Source organism: Ranitomeya variabilis, chromosome 1 (genome assembly GCF_051348905.1).
Source record: "Ranitomeya variabilis isolate aRanVar5 chromosome 1, aRanVar5.hap1, whole genome shotgun sequence".
Classification (NCBI taxonomy): Eukaryota; Metazoa; Chordata; class Amphibia; order Anura; family Dendrobatidae; genus Ranitomeya; species Ranitomeya variabilis.
The window spans coordinates 586,234,014-586,253,420 of NC_135232.1; the positions used below are offsets into that span (position 1 = coordinate 586,234,014).

General features: G+C 48.0%; 1 protein-coding gene across 2 annotated transcripts in view; it reads right to left on the reverse strand.

Moving 5' to 3' along the window:
* The window catches only part of ARNT (aryl hydrocarbon receptor nuclear translocator), a 59,958-nt gene that overhangs the window by 11,479 nt on the left and 29,072 nt on the right, over positions 1 to 19,407 (reverse strand). The window contains exons 1-3 of one of the 2 annotated variants that reach the window (XM_077257838.1): positions 19,074 to 19,097; positions 18,393 to 18,436; positions 15,270 to 15,483 (exon numbers count right to left, since the gene is read on the reverse strand). In XM_077257838.1, the coding sequence (XP_077113953.1) occupies positions 15,270 to 15,443 (174 nt within the window). In that variant the 5' untranslated portion in view covers positions 15,444 to 15,483; positions 18,393 to 18,436; positions 19,074 to 19,097. Of the gene's footprint in view, positions 1 to 15,269; positions 15,484 to 18,392; positions 18,437 to 19,073; positions 19,119 to 19,407 lie in introns of those variants that run through there. The other variant, XM_077257833.1, reaches the window with a different exon arrangement.

Genomic DNA, 19,407 nt, shown 5'->3' on the forward strand with positions numbered 1-19,407 from the left:
ATCTTTCTTGGAGCCTTCATTGGGGGACATCGGTAACCATGGGTGTATGCTGCTGTCGCTAGGAGGCTGACACTATGCAAATAAAGAAAAGTAACTCCTCCCCGGCAGTATACACCCTCAGATGGGCACCAGGCAACTCAGTTTGTGCAAAAGCTGTAGTAGGAGCAAGTAGAAACAAACTCAACCTATGTACCAAACCAAAACAAAGGCACGTTGGCCAACACGGTACAACATAAAGGGAGGGTGCTGTGTCCCCCAATGAAGGCTCCAAGAGAGAGATATTAAGGTAAGAACCAAAATCCCTCTTTTTTGCTTCATTGGGGGACACAGGTAACCATGGGACGTCCAAAAGCAGTCCCAAGGGTGGGGATAATATGCAGAGAGAGGGAGACTCAGGTCGGCCAGTGAGCAATCGCCGCCAGCAGAATCTTCCTACCCAGACCTGCGTCCGCAGAAGCCCGAGTGTGCACCTTGTAGAACTGTACGAAGGTGTGAATGCATGACCACGTTGCGGCCTTACAAACCTGCGAGGCCGAAGCTTGGTGGCGAACTGCCCAGGAAGCTCACAGAGCACAGTCGGGTAGAGTGAGCCCACACCCCCGGAGGAGGCTGTTTGTCATGGACACAATATGCCTCCAGAACTGCCGAACGGATCCAACGAGCAATTGTGGATTAAGGGTATGTGTCCACGTTCAGGAAACGCTGCGTTTTTGACGCAGCGTTGAGCCGCAGCGTCAAAAACGCAGCGTCCAGATGTTACAGCATAGTGGAGGGGATTTAAAGAAATCCCGTCTCCACTGTGCATTAAAAAACGCATGCGTTTTTCCCGCGAAAACGCACATGCGGTGCGTTTTTTCATAACGCAGCATGTTGCTACAATGAGCAAAACACGCAGGAACACCGCAGGTGACCTGCCAGTGACCTCAGGTGCATTTTGTGTCAGGATTTTACCTGCATAAAATCCTGACCAAAGCCTGAAGCAAACCTGAACGTGGATACATACCCTTAGAGGCGGATAGTCCCTTCCGACGACCTTCCGAGACGACAAACAGAGGATCAGACTGGCGAAAAGAAGCAGTTCTGGAAAGATAGACTAGGATAGCCCTGACCAAATGCAGCTTGTGAAGAGATTTCTCGAAAGGGTGAACTGGGGAAGGGCACAAAGAAGGAGGGACGATGTCCTCATTGATGTGAAAAGCAGTCGAAACTACCTTTGGTAGAAAGGAAGGAACCAGCCGCAGGACCACTTTATCCTGGTGTAGAACAAGGAAGGGAGAACAGCAGGACAACGCCGCCAGCTTGGAAACTCTCCTAATTGAGGTGATGGCGACCAAGAAGGCCACTTTCCAGGAAAGAAGAGAAAGGGAAATGTCCTGAATAGGTTCAAAAGGTGCACTCTGGAGGGCGCCGAGTATGAGGTTGAGATCCCAAGGCTCAACCGGAGGATGGTAAGGAGGCGCTATATGAGCGACACCTTGAAGGAAGGTCCTCACCTGGGGAAGGGAGGCCAGGTCTCTTTGAAAGAGGATGGACAAAGCGGAAACATGACCCTTCAAGGTACTTAGGGAAAGGCCCGAATCGAGACCCGCTTGGAGGAAACCAAGCACTGAAGGAAGGGAACAAACTTTTGTCATCGCACCAGCGGAAAAAGGCCTTCCAACATCTATGGTAGATACGCGAAGATGCCAGTTTCCTAGCTTTTATCATGGTTTGTATGACGCTGTGGGAAAAACCTGCGTCCTTCAGGACCGTGGCCTCAACGGCCATACTATTAAATTCAGAGACTGAGAATTCGGGTGGAAGAGGGGTCCTTGCGATAGAAGATCCAGACGGTCTGGGAGTCTCCAGGGAACGTCCGATAGCATGTTCACTAACTCCGCATACCAGGCCCTCCGAGGCCAATCTGGAGCTACTAAGAACAGGAACCCCCTCTAACTTTATCTTTTTTACGACCCTTGGAATCAAGGGAAGAGGCGGAAACAGATAAGGCATCTGAAATTGGGCCCACGAAATCATGAGGGCGTCGCAGCCGACAGCCATCGGAACCTGAGATCTGGAGACGTAATGGGGAACCTTTGTTCGGGAGGCCATTAGGCCGACATCCGAAACGCCCCACCTTTGACAAATTTGGTCGCAAACGGCGAGGAGAAGAGCCCACTCGCCCGACATGAGCCCCTGGCGGCTGAGGAAGTCTGCTTCCCAATTGTCCACCCCTGGGATGTGGACGGCTGATATGGAGGGAATGTGGTTCTCCGCCCACCGTAGAATCTTTGACACCTCCCTCAAGACCTGCTGGTTTTGAGTCCCCCCCTGGTGGTTTATGTAAGCCACGGCTGTGGCGTTGTCCGACTGAATGCGAACCGGTTTTCCCGTGAAGAGGGACTGCCAGTGGAGAAGGGCCAGTAAGACTGGCCTGGTCTCCAAGAGATTGATTGGGAGACGCATCTCTTGAACATTCCAGCGGCCGTGAGCTGTGAGATGGAGAAAAACTGCACCCCACCCCTGGAGACTGGCGTCGGTGGTGATGACCTGCCAGTGGAAGGGGAGAAATGACCTCCCTCGAAGAATGGAAGTGGACAGCGTCCACCAAGTGAGAGATTGCCTCACATTGAGAGACGAACTGGGCGGTCTAAGGAAAGTGGCTTCCTGTCCCAAGCAGACAGAAGGGCCAGCTGGAGAGGGCGAGAGAGAAATTGAGCATAAGGTACTGCTTCCATGGAAGCTACCATCTTCCCTAGAACCCTCATGCCGAGCCGTAGAGGGGCAGAGCGCTTCAGAGCTTTGATGCCCTGCCAAAGAGACAACTTCTCCTTTGGGAGGAAAACCTGGGCTTGAATGGTGTCGAATTCCATGCCCAGAAATTCTAGGCGTTGGGTTGGAATCAAGGTGGACTTCGGTTTGTTGATTATCCAACCTACACAGACTAGCGTGTCCAAAGCGATCTGGAGACTCTGGGCGTAGTCCCGGCAAGATTGACCCTTGACCAGTCGTCGAGATAGGGGATTATAAGAATCCCTTCGATCGAAGGATGGCCATGACCGCCGCCATTACCTTCGTAAACACCCTGGGGGCGGACGCCATGCCGAATGGGAGAGCTGTGAATTGATAATGTTGCTCTTGGATCGCGAAACGAAGGAACCTCTGATGCTGAACACAAACAGGAATGTGTAGGTACGCATCCTGGATGTCCACAGAGCATAGAAATTCTCCCGGTTCCATGGAGGCGATCACTGAGTGCAGAGACTCCATCTTGAAGTGTCGAATCCAGAGGTGACGGTTCAACTGCTTGAGGTCCAAAATCGGGCGAAGAGCACCGTCTTTCTTTGGAACTATGAACAGATTCAAGTAAAAACCCGAAAACCAATCGCAGTAAGGAACTGGGACGATTACCCGAAGCGAGGAGTGAAGCGATGGCCTGGAAAAGCGCTGGGACATGGGAGGGCCGTTTGGGTGGACGAGAGAGGAAGAAGCGTCTTCCTGGGGGCGAAGAAATTTCTATTTGTAGCCAGAAGTGACGATCTCCCTGACCCAGGCGTTGCCGATAACCAAGCCTCTGTGAACAAAAGAAGCCTGCCTTCCACTCTAGAAAGATTTCCAGGTGGGGGTGACCCGTCATTTTGAAGAAAATCTATGGCCGTGAGATCCGAAGGGTTTAGAGGAACGGCTTTTAGCTCTCCAGTGAGGGGTAGGCCTGAAGGCAGGTTTCTTACGTTCCCCTTTGGTGGTAGACTGGTCCAGTTGAGAGGCACCACCAGAGGAGGTGAAGGACCGAAAGGGGCGAAAGGACTGGGGGCCCTTCCTATTGAAGGGACGCCTAGGCTTAGTTTGAGGTAGAGAAGTACTCTTACCACCAGTTGCGTCAGAGATCATTTGGTACAGCTGTGTGCCAAAGAGCCTGGAGCCCTGGAAAAGGCAGACTAGTGAGAGATTTTTTTTTTTTTTTTTTAGAAGCGGGGTCTGCGTTCCACACTTTCAGCCAAAGAATTCGGCGAATGGCAATGATGTTGCTGTTTGCCCTTACAGAGCAAGTGGCTGCATCTAGGGAGGCATTTAAGAGATATTTTCCTCGTGGGCAATCTGATCCGCTAAATCCACTAGCTCCTCTGCAGGAGCCGAAGCCACAATGCCTCTACGCAGGATCTTGGCCCAGGCCGATACAGCTTTCGCCACCCAAGAAGAGGCGAAATTGGGACAGAGAGGCGCCAGAAGCTTCAAATGCTGATTTGGTTAAAGTCTCAATTTACCTGTCCGTGGGGTCCTTTCGAGACGCCGCGTCAGGGATGGACAACAGTCTGCGAGGATAATCTAGACACAGGCGGATCTACTTTAGGTGATTTGGACCATTTGTTGGCAGGGTCTGAATCAAAAGGATATAAAGTGTCCAGTCGTTTCCTTCCCGGAAAGCGCTTACCGGGATGTTCCCAGTGTCTAGATGTAGTGTTGTCAAACTCTTTGTGATTGGGAAAAAACTCTAGAGGGACGTTTCATCTGTTTGAATGAAACGGAGATGTCCTAAGAGGTTGTCTCTTCCTCCTTAAGCTCAAGTGTTTTAATAATAGCCGAAATAAGGCTATCAACCATATCCTGCGTTCCGGAGGTCTGATCTGCCTCAGAGTCAAACTCCGACTGAGACGCTACATCTGACCCGACGTTCGCCTGCGAGGAGCGGGAACGGGTAGAGAGAGGTATTCCGGCTGACGCAGTGGGATCCGGTGAACTGGATGAGGATCTAGACAGAGACCTCTTCCTGGATCTTTTCTCAAGTCTGCCCCTATGAGTCAGGTCAGGTGCGAGCGAATTGCCGTGTGAGGCATTCGTGGCACTGGTGGCGGTAGTTAGAAGTGGAATACGTTCCAGGACCTGAACCAGGGACTTGGACACTTTAGTCAAGTCAGAGACTGACTGAGACATGGCAACAGCCCACTCCGGGGGAGGGGAGTGCACTCATTCCGAGCATTAGGGGCTTCCTGAGGGACGGACATGATAGAAGGACTGCAGGACGGACAGAAAGGAGACGGTTGGCCTGAAGCCCACTTTTTCTTACAGCGGGCACAAGCGTAGTGAATCACCGTGGGGATATAGCCGAGGGCCCCTGCAGGGTTGGGCATAGGTAGAGAGTGAATGATACCTGAAGCAGGTTGCCAGCAGGCGATGCTGCTTAGGGAAGTACAGGCCAGGGGAGGAGAATAGCAAAGCCTACCAAACACCAGGCGCAGCGGCAGTGCTGGAACCAGTGTTCCCCGCTTAGAAGAGGTCCTCTTGGCCACGCGACGCGATGGAGATATGCCACCAGAGAAGCGGGGGTTGCTGTAAACAGGCGCGTGTATAGACAGTGCCGAAAAAAAAGGGGGCGTGGCCGGCCATAAGTGAAACCGAAGGCCTGATAGGTTGTGCTGAAAGGGGGGCCTGGCCCGCCCGAAAGCGTCCAATGCCAGCGCTGGGCTCCAGAGGAGGCGTGCCCAGCGCTGAAGAGAGCCGGACTGGGAAAGCGGAGAAGGGGACGTGGCTTACCGGAACGACGTCTGCCGAGGAGAGAGGCAGAGAAAAAGCACGCGCTGCGGTAAACAGGCGCGAAATTTAAATAAATGACGGTCCAAGGGTAAAAGGTATCGGCGGCGCAGTGCTGCAGACGGGGGAATGCTGCAGCTGGCTGGGGGGCATGCAGAGGGGAGGAAATTCTTCTACCTGATTGGAGGGCCGTCCCTGTAGCCGAGGATCACGTCAGGAGCCCTTGGAGGGTAGGCAGGGTCCTGGAAGAGGGGGGATCATCCTTCCCACGCCATTCCACGGCGCAGAAGACAGCGTCAACCCCTTAAAAAAGGGGGGAGGTCACTGCGGTGACTACAGTCTTCCTCAGCCCACTCCGAGGAGAGGGATGTAGAGGGGAAAAGGGCAAGGACTGGCCACCGAAACGATCACCCTGAACACCCATAGGGGTGCCCAGCGGGTCCGAGAGGGTGCAATGCGGGAGATACCACATTGCTCTCTCGGCCGCATAATGTAGGGAAAACAGGGTGAGAAAACTGCACCCTGTTACCCAGAGAAGAGGTCTGAAAAAGAAAGGGAAAAGAGTAATAAACACACAAAAGCCTGTAAAGGAAAGATAAAGCGGATCTGGTGTTAGATCCAGGTCCGCCTCCTACAGACACTAAGCAAAAAACTGAGTTGCCTGGTGCCTGTCGGAGAGTGTATACTGCCGGGGTGGAGTTACTTTTCTTTATTTCCATAGTGTCAGCCTCCTAGCAACAGCAGCATACACCCATGGTTACCTGTGTCCCCCAATGAAGCGAAAAAGAAAATACGGTAATCCTTGTTTTTAAATTTTTGGCGGCATTCCAAAAAAAAAAAAAAAAAAAAGGAATAAAATTGGATCTAAAAGTCGTTATGGATCCCAAAATACCACAAAAATATATAAATTAAGATAATAAATAAAAAACTGCTGCTACTACAGTGCCTTTGTATTTCCACTTGTTGATTCCTCACCAAAAATTTATGTTTGAAGCATGATATGTGGGAAAAGGTCCAGGGAGAAGACTACGACTGCTGCTGCTGCTACCAACTTTAGTTTAATTTTATTATAACTAATAAAAAAAAAAAATAATAGGATGCTTGGCATTCAGATATTTTAGCTGCTGCTTCAGATATATATTACAGTAGTCAGTTGGGAGGTGGCAACTAACCAAATAAAAAAAAAAAAAAAAAGTGATGTACTTTTCTATTGTCCATTTTTTTTCCTTCCGTTTCTGCATGCACGTATGATCTTTCACTAGTCCAGACCATCATGTATATAGTGCACATTGGATATGACAGAGCCCAGCATCTGTGATGTGAATAACTCGTGTTGACCCAGAGGTGGCCTGAGTGTAAATAAGGCAATGATCTGGTAACGCTTCCCCTCACGCATCCCCCATATTACAGGAGTGACAAGATAAGTCAGGAAATAGCAGTCCAACCAATGCAGCTGCAGACATGAGAGAATATACAGCACTGGAAGTGGGTTTTTCTCAACCAGTCCCGCTGACCCCTCCCCCACATCCAGTCCCGCTGACCCCTCCCCCACATCCAGTCCCGCTGACCCCTCCCCCACATCCAGTCCCGCTGACCCCTCCCCCACATCCAGTCTCGCTAGCCCCTCCTCCACATCCAATCCCACTGACGACCCTCCCCCACATCCAGTCCTACTGACCCCCCCCCCCCCCCCCCATGTGGACTATTGTGGCCTCCAGCTTTGTGGGGACAGTGGCCCTTTTCTGTTCCCCAGTGCCCATGGTCCATACAGACATGGAGGGGGAGTTTGGTGGAAGAACATAGGCACAGAGCCTGGTGTCTCCCACACACTCTTCTGAATGAAGGGGCGCCCCACAGACACCTCCCTGTAGAGACTGGACCCTCATGGTCGGGCGATGTGACTGACAGTTCTCTATATATGGAGACTGGTCTTATTAGAGCAAACTGGACCACCTCCGGTCAATTCCTACAGCGGTGGTCACTGCCCTTCAGCCACAAAGTTGCAAGTTTGACAATAACAAACGTACAAATATTTTTTCTGCTTCACTACTTGAAAAGGAAAATTACCTTAATTAGAAAAAGAAAAAAAAAGGCATCAGTCCCCCTAATCTGAAAGCTAGAACACCTTATATTTTTGGTAGCCGGCTGGTTTCGGATACTTCTGTTTTGCCATCATTTTATTGATTTGGACAATTAAACAGGCAGCAAAACCAAATATAAGACTGGTACTGCTTTTCAGATTTTGTTTTTTTCTTTAGGGGAAAAGGAAGTCAACTTAAACGATATACATGTAATGATATATACATAAACACACACACAAAGTAGCTTCTGAAAGTATTCACCCCTTTGGCATTTTTCGTGGTTTGCTATCTCAACCTGGAGTTTCAATGTTTTTTATGATGGTTTCAATGAGATCATGTAAAGAACATGCTGACAACTGTGAACATGTGTTTTTCTTTTTATTAGAAGCAAACAACAAATAGGACAAAACAACTGAAAACTTCAGTGTGTATAACTATTCACCCCTCTAAAATCAGTACTTTGCAGAGCCTCCTTTTACGGAAACTACAGCTTCAAGTCCCTTTGGACAAGTCTCTGTTTTCCACATCTTGCCACTGGGATTTTTGCTCATTTTTCAAGGCAAAACTGCTCCAGCTCCTTCACGTTAGATGGTTTCCTCTGGTGAACAGCAATCTTGAAGTCTGACCACAGATTCTCCATTGGATTAAGGTCTGGGCTGTGTCTAGGTCACTCCAAAACATTTACACATTTCCTCTTAAACTACTCGAGTGCTGCTTTAGCACTATGCTTTGGGTCATTGTCTTGTTGGAAGGTGAACCTCCGACAGTCTCAAATCAGTGACAGACGAACAGGTTTTGCTCAAGAATATCCCCGTATTTTGCATCATCTATCTTCTCTTCAACTCGGACCATTTTCCCTTTCCCTGTTCTTGGGGTGATGAACACTAGACATAGCGTTTTCCTCGGCGGTCAGAAAAAAAAAAATCTTACTTACTGGTAACGGGATTTTACAGAGCCCATGACAGCACCACCTGAGAGAGGTTAATCCGCCCATCAAGGCCACGACCTACTGAATAAAAGGGTGGCACCTCTCCTCCGCATGCGCTCTTTCTTAAACACCGTTAGGCCATGTGCACACGTTCAGTATTTTTCGCATTTTTTTCGCGTTTTTTCGCTATAAAAACGTGATAAAAATGCGAAAAAAACGCTAACATATGCCTCCTATTATTTACAGTGTATTCCGCATTTCTTGTGCTAACGGTGCATTTTTTTCCGTGAAAAAATCGCATCGCGGAAAAAAAAGCAACATGTTCATTAAAAATGCGGAATTGCGGGGGTTCCGCACACCTAGGAGTGCATTGATCTGTATACTTTCTGCACGGGGCTGTGCACACCATGCGGGAAGTAAGCAGATTATGTGCGGTTGGTACCCAGGGTGGAGGAGAGGAGACTCTCCTCCACGGACTGGGCACCATATAATTGGTAAAAAAAAAAAGAATTAAAATAAAAAATAGTGATATACTCACCTTCGATGTCTTCCCGCCTCTCAGGTGCATGCTGCCGCTTCGGTTCCTATAGCTGGTGTGCGGTGAAGGACCTGCGATGACGTCGCAGTCCTGTGATTGGTCGCGAGACCGGTCATGTGACCGCTCACGTGACCGCGATGTCATGGAAGGTCCTGCGCACACACACTAGCTATAGGAACGGACGCCGCTGAGGAGATCAGCTGTCTGCAGGTGAGTATAACCATTTTTTTTTTTATTTTTTTTTTATTTTTAAACATTATATCTTTTACTATAGATGCTGCATAAGCTGCATCTATAGTAAAAAGTTGGTCACACTTGTCAAACAGTATGTTTGACAAGTGTGACCAACTTGTCAGTCAGTTTTCCAAGCGATGCTACAGATCGCTTGGAAAACTTTAGCATTCTGCAAGCTAATTACGCTTGGAGAATGCTAAAAAAAAACGCAAAAAAAACAGGAAAAAAACCGCAAAAAAAAAAATGCGGCTTTCTTGCAGAAAATTTCCGGTTTTCTTCAGGAAATTTCTGCAAGAAATCCGGACGTGTGCACATACCCTTAAAGTGCACACCACTAGTGATAAAACGGGGAGGAAAAAAGTATGCCATCATTTCTGTAAAATCCTGTTACCGGTAAGTAGTTACGATTTTTTTCCCTTCTCCCATGACAATACCACCTGAGAGATTTATATAGATCAAAAGCACCCTAGGGAGGGATCACCGCTTGTAACACCTTTCTCCCAAAGAACAGGTCATCAGAGGAAGACAGCTTAAGATGGTAGTATTTATAGAAGGTTGAAGGGGAATACCATGTTGCCGCCTAATATATTGTCGATCAACACCTCTGCCTTCTCAGCCCAGGAGGTCACCCTGGCCCTGGTTGAATGGGCCAGCAGGTTCTCACAAACCAGCATATTACTAGAGGTGTATGCTAGGCTGATGGCGTCCCTAACCTATCTAGCTATAGTACCCATCGTAACCTTAAGACCTTCCCTAATTCCCTGAAAAGACACAAATAAGGACTCACTTCTCCTCCACTGTCTTGACATGTATCAGTATTGTATCAAGGCCCTCCTAACATCTAACGCGTGAAGCCTGCGTTCCTCCGCATTTTTCAACTCACTAAAAAAAGGAGGGGAGAACTATCTCCTGGCTTCTATGAAACTTTGAGGCTACCTTCGGAAGATATGTTGGATCTGGCCTCATAATAATCCGATATCTGCATGAATGGGTGATTGATAGAGCCTGTAAATCACTAACCCTGCAGGCTGATGTTAGTGTCACTATTATCACAGTTTTTAGTGTTAGTACTTTAGCCGGTAATTTATTCAAGGGCTCAAAGGGAGATTTTGTCAATGCCTCAAGAACTAGGTTTAAGTCTCAAGGAGGCATCTTTGGGGCTGGCATTGGTCTCGACCTATGGCATGCTTTAATGAACCTAACTATCCATCTATCCACCGCTAGGTTATAATTATATAGGGCTGCCAAAGCAGACACTTGCACCTTAAGGGTGCTAGTGACTAGGCCCATCTCCATACCCTTTTGAAAAAAATTCAATACAGCCTTAAATCGAGACCTAGGCCTCCCCACGGACTCTCCTGAACCACATAAGAATTTAGCCCATATCCTGCTATATATTCTAGTCGTTACCAGATTTGTACTCAACAGCAGGGAAGCGACTAAGGCCGGGGAGAAGCCTTTTTGTATTACTAGTGCCTTCTCAAAATCCAGACCGTCAAATGCAGACCTGACCTCTGAGGAGGAGACACTGGGCCCTGCCGCCTGAGGAGGCCCGAAGTATCCAGGAGAATCCAGGAACCTAATAAGAACATTCTACTCATCAGTGAGAACTATGGCCTCTTGGGCAAAATAGGAGCAATGATGACCCTTGCTCTGTCCTCCTGAATCTTCCTCAGGACTGTTGAAATCAACATCAACGGGGAAAATGCGCAAGCCAGCCTGAAATCCCAAGAAATCTTTAGTGCATCCAAAGCATACGGGTCTTTCTCTTGGGTTCAAAGAACACAAGATCTTTGTTTTCCTGTTTTTTTTCTGTTGGCAAACAGGTCTATTTCTGTTTGTCCCCGTCGATCCAAAATCTGCTGAAAAACTAGAGGATCCAGTTCCCATCCCCCCTGCTTCTGGGTATTAAGACTGAGAAAATCTGATTCTTTGTTCGCCTTCCCTTTTATATGCAGTGTGATTAGTGTCAATTGATGTTCTTCCTTTAACTAAAGAATTAACTGTGATAGCAGCATCAGGGCCCGGGAACTTGTGCCCCCCTGGTGTTTGATACAGGCAACCGTAGTCTGCTTGTCTAACATTATCCGAATGTGGTGCCTCTCTAGATGGGGAAATAATTCTACTACTGCTTTCTTACCGCCAGTAGCGCTTTCATGTTTGATGAATGGTCACCTTCTGACTCTGACCAGACACCTATGCGCTCTCCGAGATGTGCTCCCCATCCTTCTGCGCTCGGATACGTCACAATCATGTCTGTTACCCGGTAAGACCACAGAATTCCATGCGGCAGATTCCCCGAGTCCAACCACCAAGCCATGGAGTCGATTGCTCTTTGGGAAAGCACTACCTTCCCTTCTAAATGACCTCCGAGTCTTCTTTATCCTTCTAAGACATCCAGTTGTAAACTCCTGGAGTGAATCTGGGCCCATAGTACTGCCGGAATCCAGGAGGTCATTGTTCCTAGTAGAGACATAGCCTTCCTCAGAGTCATAACCGGGTTGGTAACCACTGCTGATTCAAGGGCTATGATCTGGTTTTTCTTTTCCTCTGGTAGAAGACATGCTTGTTCCTCAGAGTCCAAAATAAGTCCTATGAAAGACTGAACCTCTAGGGGCTGCAGTCTCGACTTCTCCATAGTTATCATCCATCCTAGCCGAATCAAGAGCGGTTTGGATATGCCTCAGCTGACGACTGCAGTCCTCCTCTGACCTGTCAATTACCAAAAAATCATCCTGATATGGCACTATCAACACATTCTGTTCTCGGAAATGTGCAGTTACCTCCAAGATTATCTTGGTGAAAATTCTTGGGGCCAGGGATAGACCAAAGGGTAGTGCCCGGTATTGGAAGTGCATGAGCTGTCTGTCTATATATACTGGTACTCTCAGGTACTGCTGGTCTCTCTGATGGATGGGGACATAGTAGTTTGCATCCTTTAAATCTAGGATGCTCATATAGCAGCCTGGGAACAAGATCTTTATTGACTCCATGTTGAAAGGTCTGTAGACCAGAAACTTGTTGAGACTTCGCAGGTTGACAATAGTCCTAATGGACTGGTCAGGTTTCCTTATCAGGAACAGGGAAGAATAAAACCCCTTCCCCTGCTGCTGAACCAGTATCTCCACCAGAACCTGTTTCTGCAGTAAGCCTAAGGGTACCGTCACACATTGAAATTTCCATTGCTACGACGTTACGATTCGTGACGTTCTAGCGATATCGTTACGATATCGCTGTGTCTGACACGCTACTGCGATCAGACACCCTGCTGAGAATCGTACGTCGTAGCAGATCGTTTGGAACTTTCTTTCGTCGCTTGATCACCCGCTGACATCGCTGGATCGTTGTGTGTGACAGCGATCCAGCGATGTCTTCGCTTGTAACCAGGGTAAACATCGGGTAACTAAGCGCAGGGCCGCGCTTAGTAACCCGATGTTTACCCTGGTTACAAGCGTAAACGTAAAAAAACAAACCGTACATACTCACCCGTCGGTGTCCTTCAGGTCCCTTGCCGTCTGCTTCCTGCTCTGAGTGCCGGCCGGAAAGTGAGAGCAGATCACAGTGGTGCTGCGCTCTGCTCTCACTGTACGGCTGCACTCAGAGCAGGAAGCAGACGGCAAGGGACCTGAAGGACACCGACGGGTGAGTATGTACTGTTTGTTTTTTTTACGTTTACGCTGGTAACCAGGGTAAACATCGGGTTACTAAGCGCGGCCCTGCGCTTAGTTACCCGATGTTTACCCTGGTTACCCGGGGACTTCGGCATCGCTCCAGCGCCGTGATTGCAACGTGTGACCGCAGTCTACGACGCTGGAGCGATGATTATACGACGCTGCGACGTCACGAATCGTGCCGTCGCAGCGATGAAAATTTCAATGTGTGACGGTACCCTAACACTTCTGCTTTAATCAAGGATATCATCCAGAGCCTGGCCGAAAATATATTTCCCTTCACATGGGACTGAACATAGTCTGGCCTCGGACTGAGCATCCCTTGGCTAGCTTTTGAGCCACAAAGCTCTGCGGCCCGCATTTGATAGATTTGCTGACCTAGCTGCCAACCTGACGAAATCTGCACAGGCGTTAGTCAGGAAGGCAGCTGCTCCCTGCATCAGTGGAAGGTTTGCTAAGATCTTTTCCCTAGGGGTGGTGTTCTTGATTTGGTCCTCAAGCTGCTGTAGCCACACCATCATGGACCTGGCTGTGCAGGTTGCTGGTTTTAACGACCCTGCTGAGGATTCCCATATCTGCTTCAGAAAAACCTCTGCCTTCTTGTCCAGGGAGTCTTTAAGAGCCTTTAGGTCCTCAAAGGCCAATGTAGACTTCTTTACTAGAGATGGGCGAACACCTGGATGTTTGGGTTCGGCCGAACAGTTACAAAAATTTCAGGTTCGGGTACCAGAACAGTACCCGGACACCATTCACTTGCACTGGGGGCCTAAACATCCAGTGCTTGCCACGCTGTCAAGTGCATGACAGGGCGGCAAACAATGCTTCTTTTCGGAGGTGAAATCATCCCTGCAGGTCAGAGAGCCACGGTTCCCACACTGTCAAAAGACAGCGTGAGTGCTCAGCTGTGATCGGAGGTATAAAGTTTACCTCTAGTCACTGATGTCAGTGGATGGGACTACAGCTCCCATCATCCAACACCATCCTGCGCTGTCAATTAAAAAAAAAAAAAAAAAACGCGTGGGTTCCCCTGAATTTTTGATAATCAGCCAGGCAAAACTCACAGCTGGGGGCTGCAACCCGCAGTTGTCAGCTTCAATGAGGCTGGTTATCAAGAACAGAGGGGTCCTCACGCTGTATTTTTTTTAAATTATTTAAATAACTAAATAAATGATGTGGGGTCCCCATTTTTGACAACCAGTCTTGCTAAAGCAGACAGCTGGGGGCCGGTATTCTCAGGCTGGTAAGGGGCCATGGATATTGGTCCCCCCAGCCTAAAAATTGCAGCCTGCAGCTGCCCAGAAAAGGTCCATCTATTAGATGCCCCAATTCTAGAGCTTTGCCCAGCTCTTCCCACTTGCCCTGTAGCGGTGGCAAGTGGGGTTCATATTTGTGGACTTTATGTGACCTTTGTGTTGTCAGGTGACATCAAGCCCACGGCTTAGTAATAGAGAGACGTCTGTAAGACACCTATCCATCACTAATCCTATAGTTGTATGCTAAATACAGACATAGCTGGAATATTAGAAATAAAAGACTTTTTTTAATTTAAATATAACAAACATAGTTATACTCACCCAACGCCTAATTCCACCGAAGCCCTCATCTTCTGTAAGAAAACAAACATAAAAAAACAACTAGATCTCTCACCTCTCCGTCGTTCTGTCCCACGCTGTAATCCATGTCTGGGGAAAAACTGTTTTCCATCCAGGCTGAGAACCATTGGTGAATGAGCTGCTGCGAGCGCAGCATCAGTGACTGGCGGTGATGTCATAGAGGTTACCTCTGGTCACTGAGGCTTTCCCAGTCAGACATGTGACACTTAGATTGCACACAGGTGGACATCCTGTCACTAAGCATGTGACTTATGAAGGGAATTGCTTGCACCAGAAAATTTTAGGGACTTCATAGCAAAAGGGGTGACTACATATGCACATGTCAGTTTTCTTATTTGATCAAATAAAATTTATGTATGCCTAGATTTTTCTCACTTCACTACCTTACATTATTTAGTGCTGATGCATCACACACAAATTGGATACACACATATTTACACATAGGATGTAATGTAAGAAAACAGATAAAAAGCCAAGGGGGTGAATAGATTCACAAGTCACTGTACACACACCCTACAATCCTGTAACACTGCAGACTCTATCTATAGAGTTAGCAGCTGTCTACCTATCCCTGCCAGAGACCTCAGGCAGTCCTGGATTCCTCCATCTGCAATAGGGTCAATGTCTGCATTTTGGAGGCCTGTGTATGTGACATTATTTGCATATGTCCACATCCCCCTTGCTGCAGAGCCTCACCTGGTCTGTCAGGAATGAGGGCTTGTAGGAGCCATCGGTGGGAGTGTTCCCCGTTCCCCGCAGAGACTTCATGTGAGACACTGCCATGCGTAGGATGGTCAGCTTGTCGGGCTTACGTGCCAGGGCACTGCAGGTGGGCACCATGTCTGAGAGCTCGGTGATGTAGGCCGTCATTTTGTTCCTTCGCCTCCGCTCGATCTCACTGTGATTCTCCCTGCAGCAGAACAGAATAGAGAGCAGTCACAAAGAAGACAGGGCATAAGAACAGTAGTAAGGTGGACCAGCTCTTCTCGGCTATGGGACACTGTGCTAACACACCAGCCATGCAGGCCAAAGTGAGGAAAGAACCGCAGAGCGTTAGTATAATACTACATGTACAGGAGCTCACGGGATATGACGGTATTATCATGGTCAGTAATAATACATCCGCCATAGTACAGCGCAGCCCCACATCCCTGTGCCCCATTACCATCCATAAAGGCAGAGCGCCACATGGCGGCCTTCTCTGCCGATCCAGCAGAGATCATAGGAGACTAATTCCTGTGGACGGGGTGCCGGCGGTAGGACCCCAGGGATCATACATTTAGTGCCTCTCCTGTATCCAGCCACGACATGATGGCATGGTGCCCATAGGAGGCCATGCAGCTGCAAGTCTATAACAGGCTCCCCCGTCACCTCCATCTTTGCACTCTCGTGAAACACCATCTATGGCTGGGCTTTGTAGGAGAACCTTCATTTTTCTATATACTGAAATGCAACGCAACCCAGGAAAACATTGCAGGTTCAAGACCCATAAAAGTAAAAAAACCATATACATGGTAAATAAAACATAACATAGAATTAGCCTCTTTCACGAACCAAAAAGAAATGGAAAAACAATTGGAATCACTGAATCTGTGGAAACAATTTTCCAGAATTTTACACTTTGTTTTGTTTGCACCATTAACTTTTACTGAAAGAAAAAAAAAACTCCAAAGTTGTTCTGCAAAAAAACTGAACCCTTTGAACGGCTGTGTGGAAGGAAACATAAAAGAAAAAAAAAAAAAAGTTACGGCTCTTGGAAGAAGTAAACAAAGGGATAAAAAACAAGTGCGAGAACAAAATGTCTGCGCAGTTAAGGGGTCAACCAGAAATTAAAAAAGAAAAAAAAAAAAAACTTTTGAAGCATTTCCTCTGAAACCAGACAGACATTCCCTGACACGGTCTGAGTCTGGGGCTGCAGAGTTCGACCTGGGATTGCAGTGTCGGGGGCCATATTAGCAAAACCTGCAAGAAATAATGGTGGCTCTGGGTTGCGACGCTGCCACATTGACTGTTCCAATGACCGCCAGCTGCACTGTGATTGCAGCTCCAGAGCATCAGAAGCACTGCCAGATCAGTGATGTGATACTGGACCAAACTGCATACAAGAATAGCAGAGGCAAGTTTTCAGGTCAGGTCACACAAGATGTGAGACAATGGCAGGAGCAATGCATGCTGTAATGTGAGAAGGAAGGAAGCTCCAGCACCTATAGTTATGACAGAATGCTGATGAAGAGAAACTGCACACTTAAAATTCAATAAATAGACATAATACACTTGATACGTGCACACAAATCACTTTGATTTCCTTTGTTGTGGGGAATGAGGGCAGCCCGGTTCCCCTACAGGAACGTCATAATTATCGTCTCCATTCACAACCGAAGCAGCACTCTGTAATGAGGAACACAGCTTTCACTTCTCATCACACACTCACAGTAACACTGCTTCTCCCACAGTGGATGACAGCACAAAGCCGTTGGGGAAGCGAGTCCTGCAGCCCCAGATCACACAGGAAACCAGTAACAAATTACAGTACTACTCACTGTGAGAAATGAGCCAACCTCGCGGGAAATCTGCTGCCCAGACGGCTGAAGAAGTGGTTAACCAACGAAAAAGGAACCAGGAAGTAAAAAGCTGCAGCAGTGAGAGCCGCGACTGCGGCATCTGGGTGGGATCAGCAGAATATAGCAGTGAGGAGTCTGTATTCTCAGGCCAAGGCTAAAGATCTGCAGCTTATGCAAGTCAGCTTCCACTGGGGGCGCTCTTTCACTATTGCCTATGGGAATCAGCTGTGCTGAAAAATGGTACTGCAGGTGGGAATAAAGGTTGAATGGCTCCTGTAGACAGGGCAGTCCGCCCTCACTATAATCACCAACATGATTATTTGAAGACTCAATATATAATGCAGTCAGGAACTTTTCGTAAGAATTGGTGCAGCCCCTCTAACCCCTGTAATTAGGCTGGCTCCTCGGGCTAAAAGAGCTCCCCTTTTGTGTTGGTCCGAGGGTCAGGTCACCAGTGAGAGCAGTGGACAAGAATGTCAGTGCGGAGCCACTTCTATTATTTAGTGGGCTCCCATTTCACACACCCAGTGCCAAATTGTGGAAAGATGGAAGCTTTTTGCAGGGTTCCCTTCTGGCCCTCACGGACTGATAAGGGTCCTGCAAACCTTCTTTGCTCATCTCTCCAGACCCTGCAAACGAAAGGATTGGCCCTAGTAACCCCCCCCCCCACCTAACATCATCAGGAAGTGACGAGAGGTCCCCATAGGACCCTCCTTACATAGAACCCTCCTTACACCAACTGGGGGTCTGCAGATGCCCGGTGTACAGTTTTTTCCAGGTGGGCAGGCAGCGGCCTAACAAACACATGAAAGGGTGCGGTCCTGGGGGGGACGCAAGTGTGTGCTAATGATGCTGAAGACCCCCTGTACTCGTCATGACCGCTTTCCGGTGAAAGCCTATGGCCAGCATTCCTAGGAGACAGTCAATTTTTCCTATATACAGCAGTACTGAAGCATTACTGTATACAGCACCGGTGATCGGATGATCGCAGGTTCAAGTCCCTTAAGGAGACGGACAAATATATATCAAGTAAAAAGGTTTAAAAAATGGATTTAATAAAAAATGTCCACTCAGGAACCCGCAAAATAAAAACAAAAACACATTCCCACAGCCCCATATCTCAAAAAAGAAAAGCGAAAGGGGTCTCAGAAAATGGCGACAAGCAAAAACATGTTTTTTTTCTTTAAATTTACACATTTCTGATTTTTTCTCATTCCCGAAAACTATACATGTTTGGTGTCTGCATACTCGTACTGACCTGAAGAATCATATTACCAGGTCATCTTTACCGGAAAGTGAATGCTGTAAATAAAACAAACAAAAATTGTGGAATTGTGCTTTTTCCCAGCTCTTGGAATTTTTTTTCTCGTTCAAAAATACAACTCGTCCCGTAAAAATAAGCCTCACACTGCTATATGGATGGAAGAAAATGTATGAAAAAAAAATTATGGAGGGTGGAAAAAGGGAAGGAAAAACCAAAAGCACAAAAAATGGAAAAATCACTGCGTTGCTATTCTCTGCAGAACCCCCTTAGCGGGAACCGCAGGCCCTCCATCGGTCAGATCCATGACTACCAGAAGTTATGCTGGAGAAGGAACGACCCCTGGCTGCCCTGGTAATACAAGGATTTTTGCGTCATCCATTAGAAGCATCCTGTACGGAGCAGCCCTCCATATTGGGGCCATTGTGTACGCCCTGAACAGAATGTGGACCCGGCCTGCTGGTGATTTGTAATGTTGGCACAGAGCGCACTCCAGTGTGATACCAAGAAGACCCCAGACTCCAGTGTGATACCCAATGAGATCGCAAAGCTTAGGCAAGAGGGACGCCGTAAGCACAGCGTGTTGTATGGGCACCATCAATATACCGCGCCGCATAGGAAAAACCAGACGCAGATGGCAGGCCGGCACGAGGCGGGCAACAGTGAGGTACAGCTTACCTGGCGAACCTTTCCTTGTCATTAGGCAGCTGCTCGTCGTCACATCTGCAATTCACAAGGTAATAGACAGACTAATTAGATAGGAGAGGATCTTAGACCCCGCCTACAAACAGGAGTACAAATGGAGACCTTCAGTAGGTAACAGGCTGACATGGCGATACATTAGTACCATGAGATCGCTTCATTTAATTGCTGCTGTATATCTGTGATGGCATAATTTAAGTGGTTCAACAGCTGCGAACAGAGCCAGCTCCCTTCACTAATCATTTTGGGATCTCTTCTCACAGCAGCGATCAAAGCCAGCTCCCTTCACAGACCATTTTAGGATCTATGC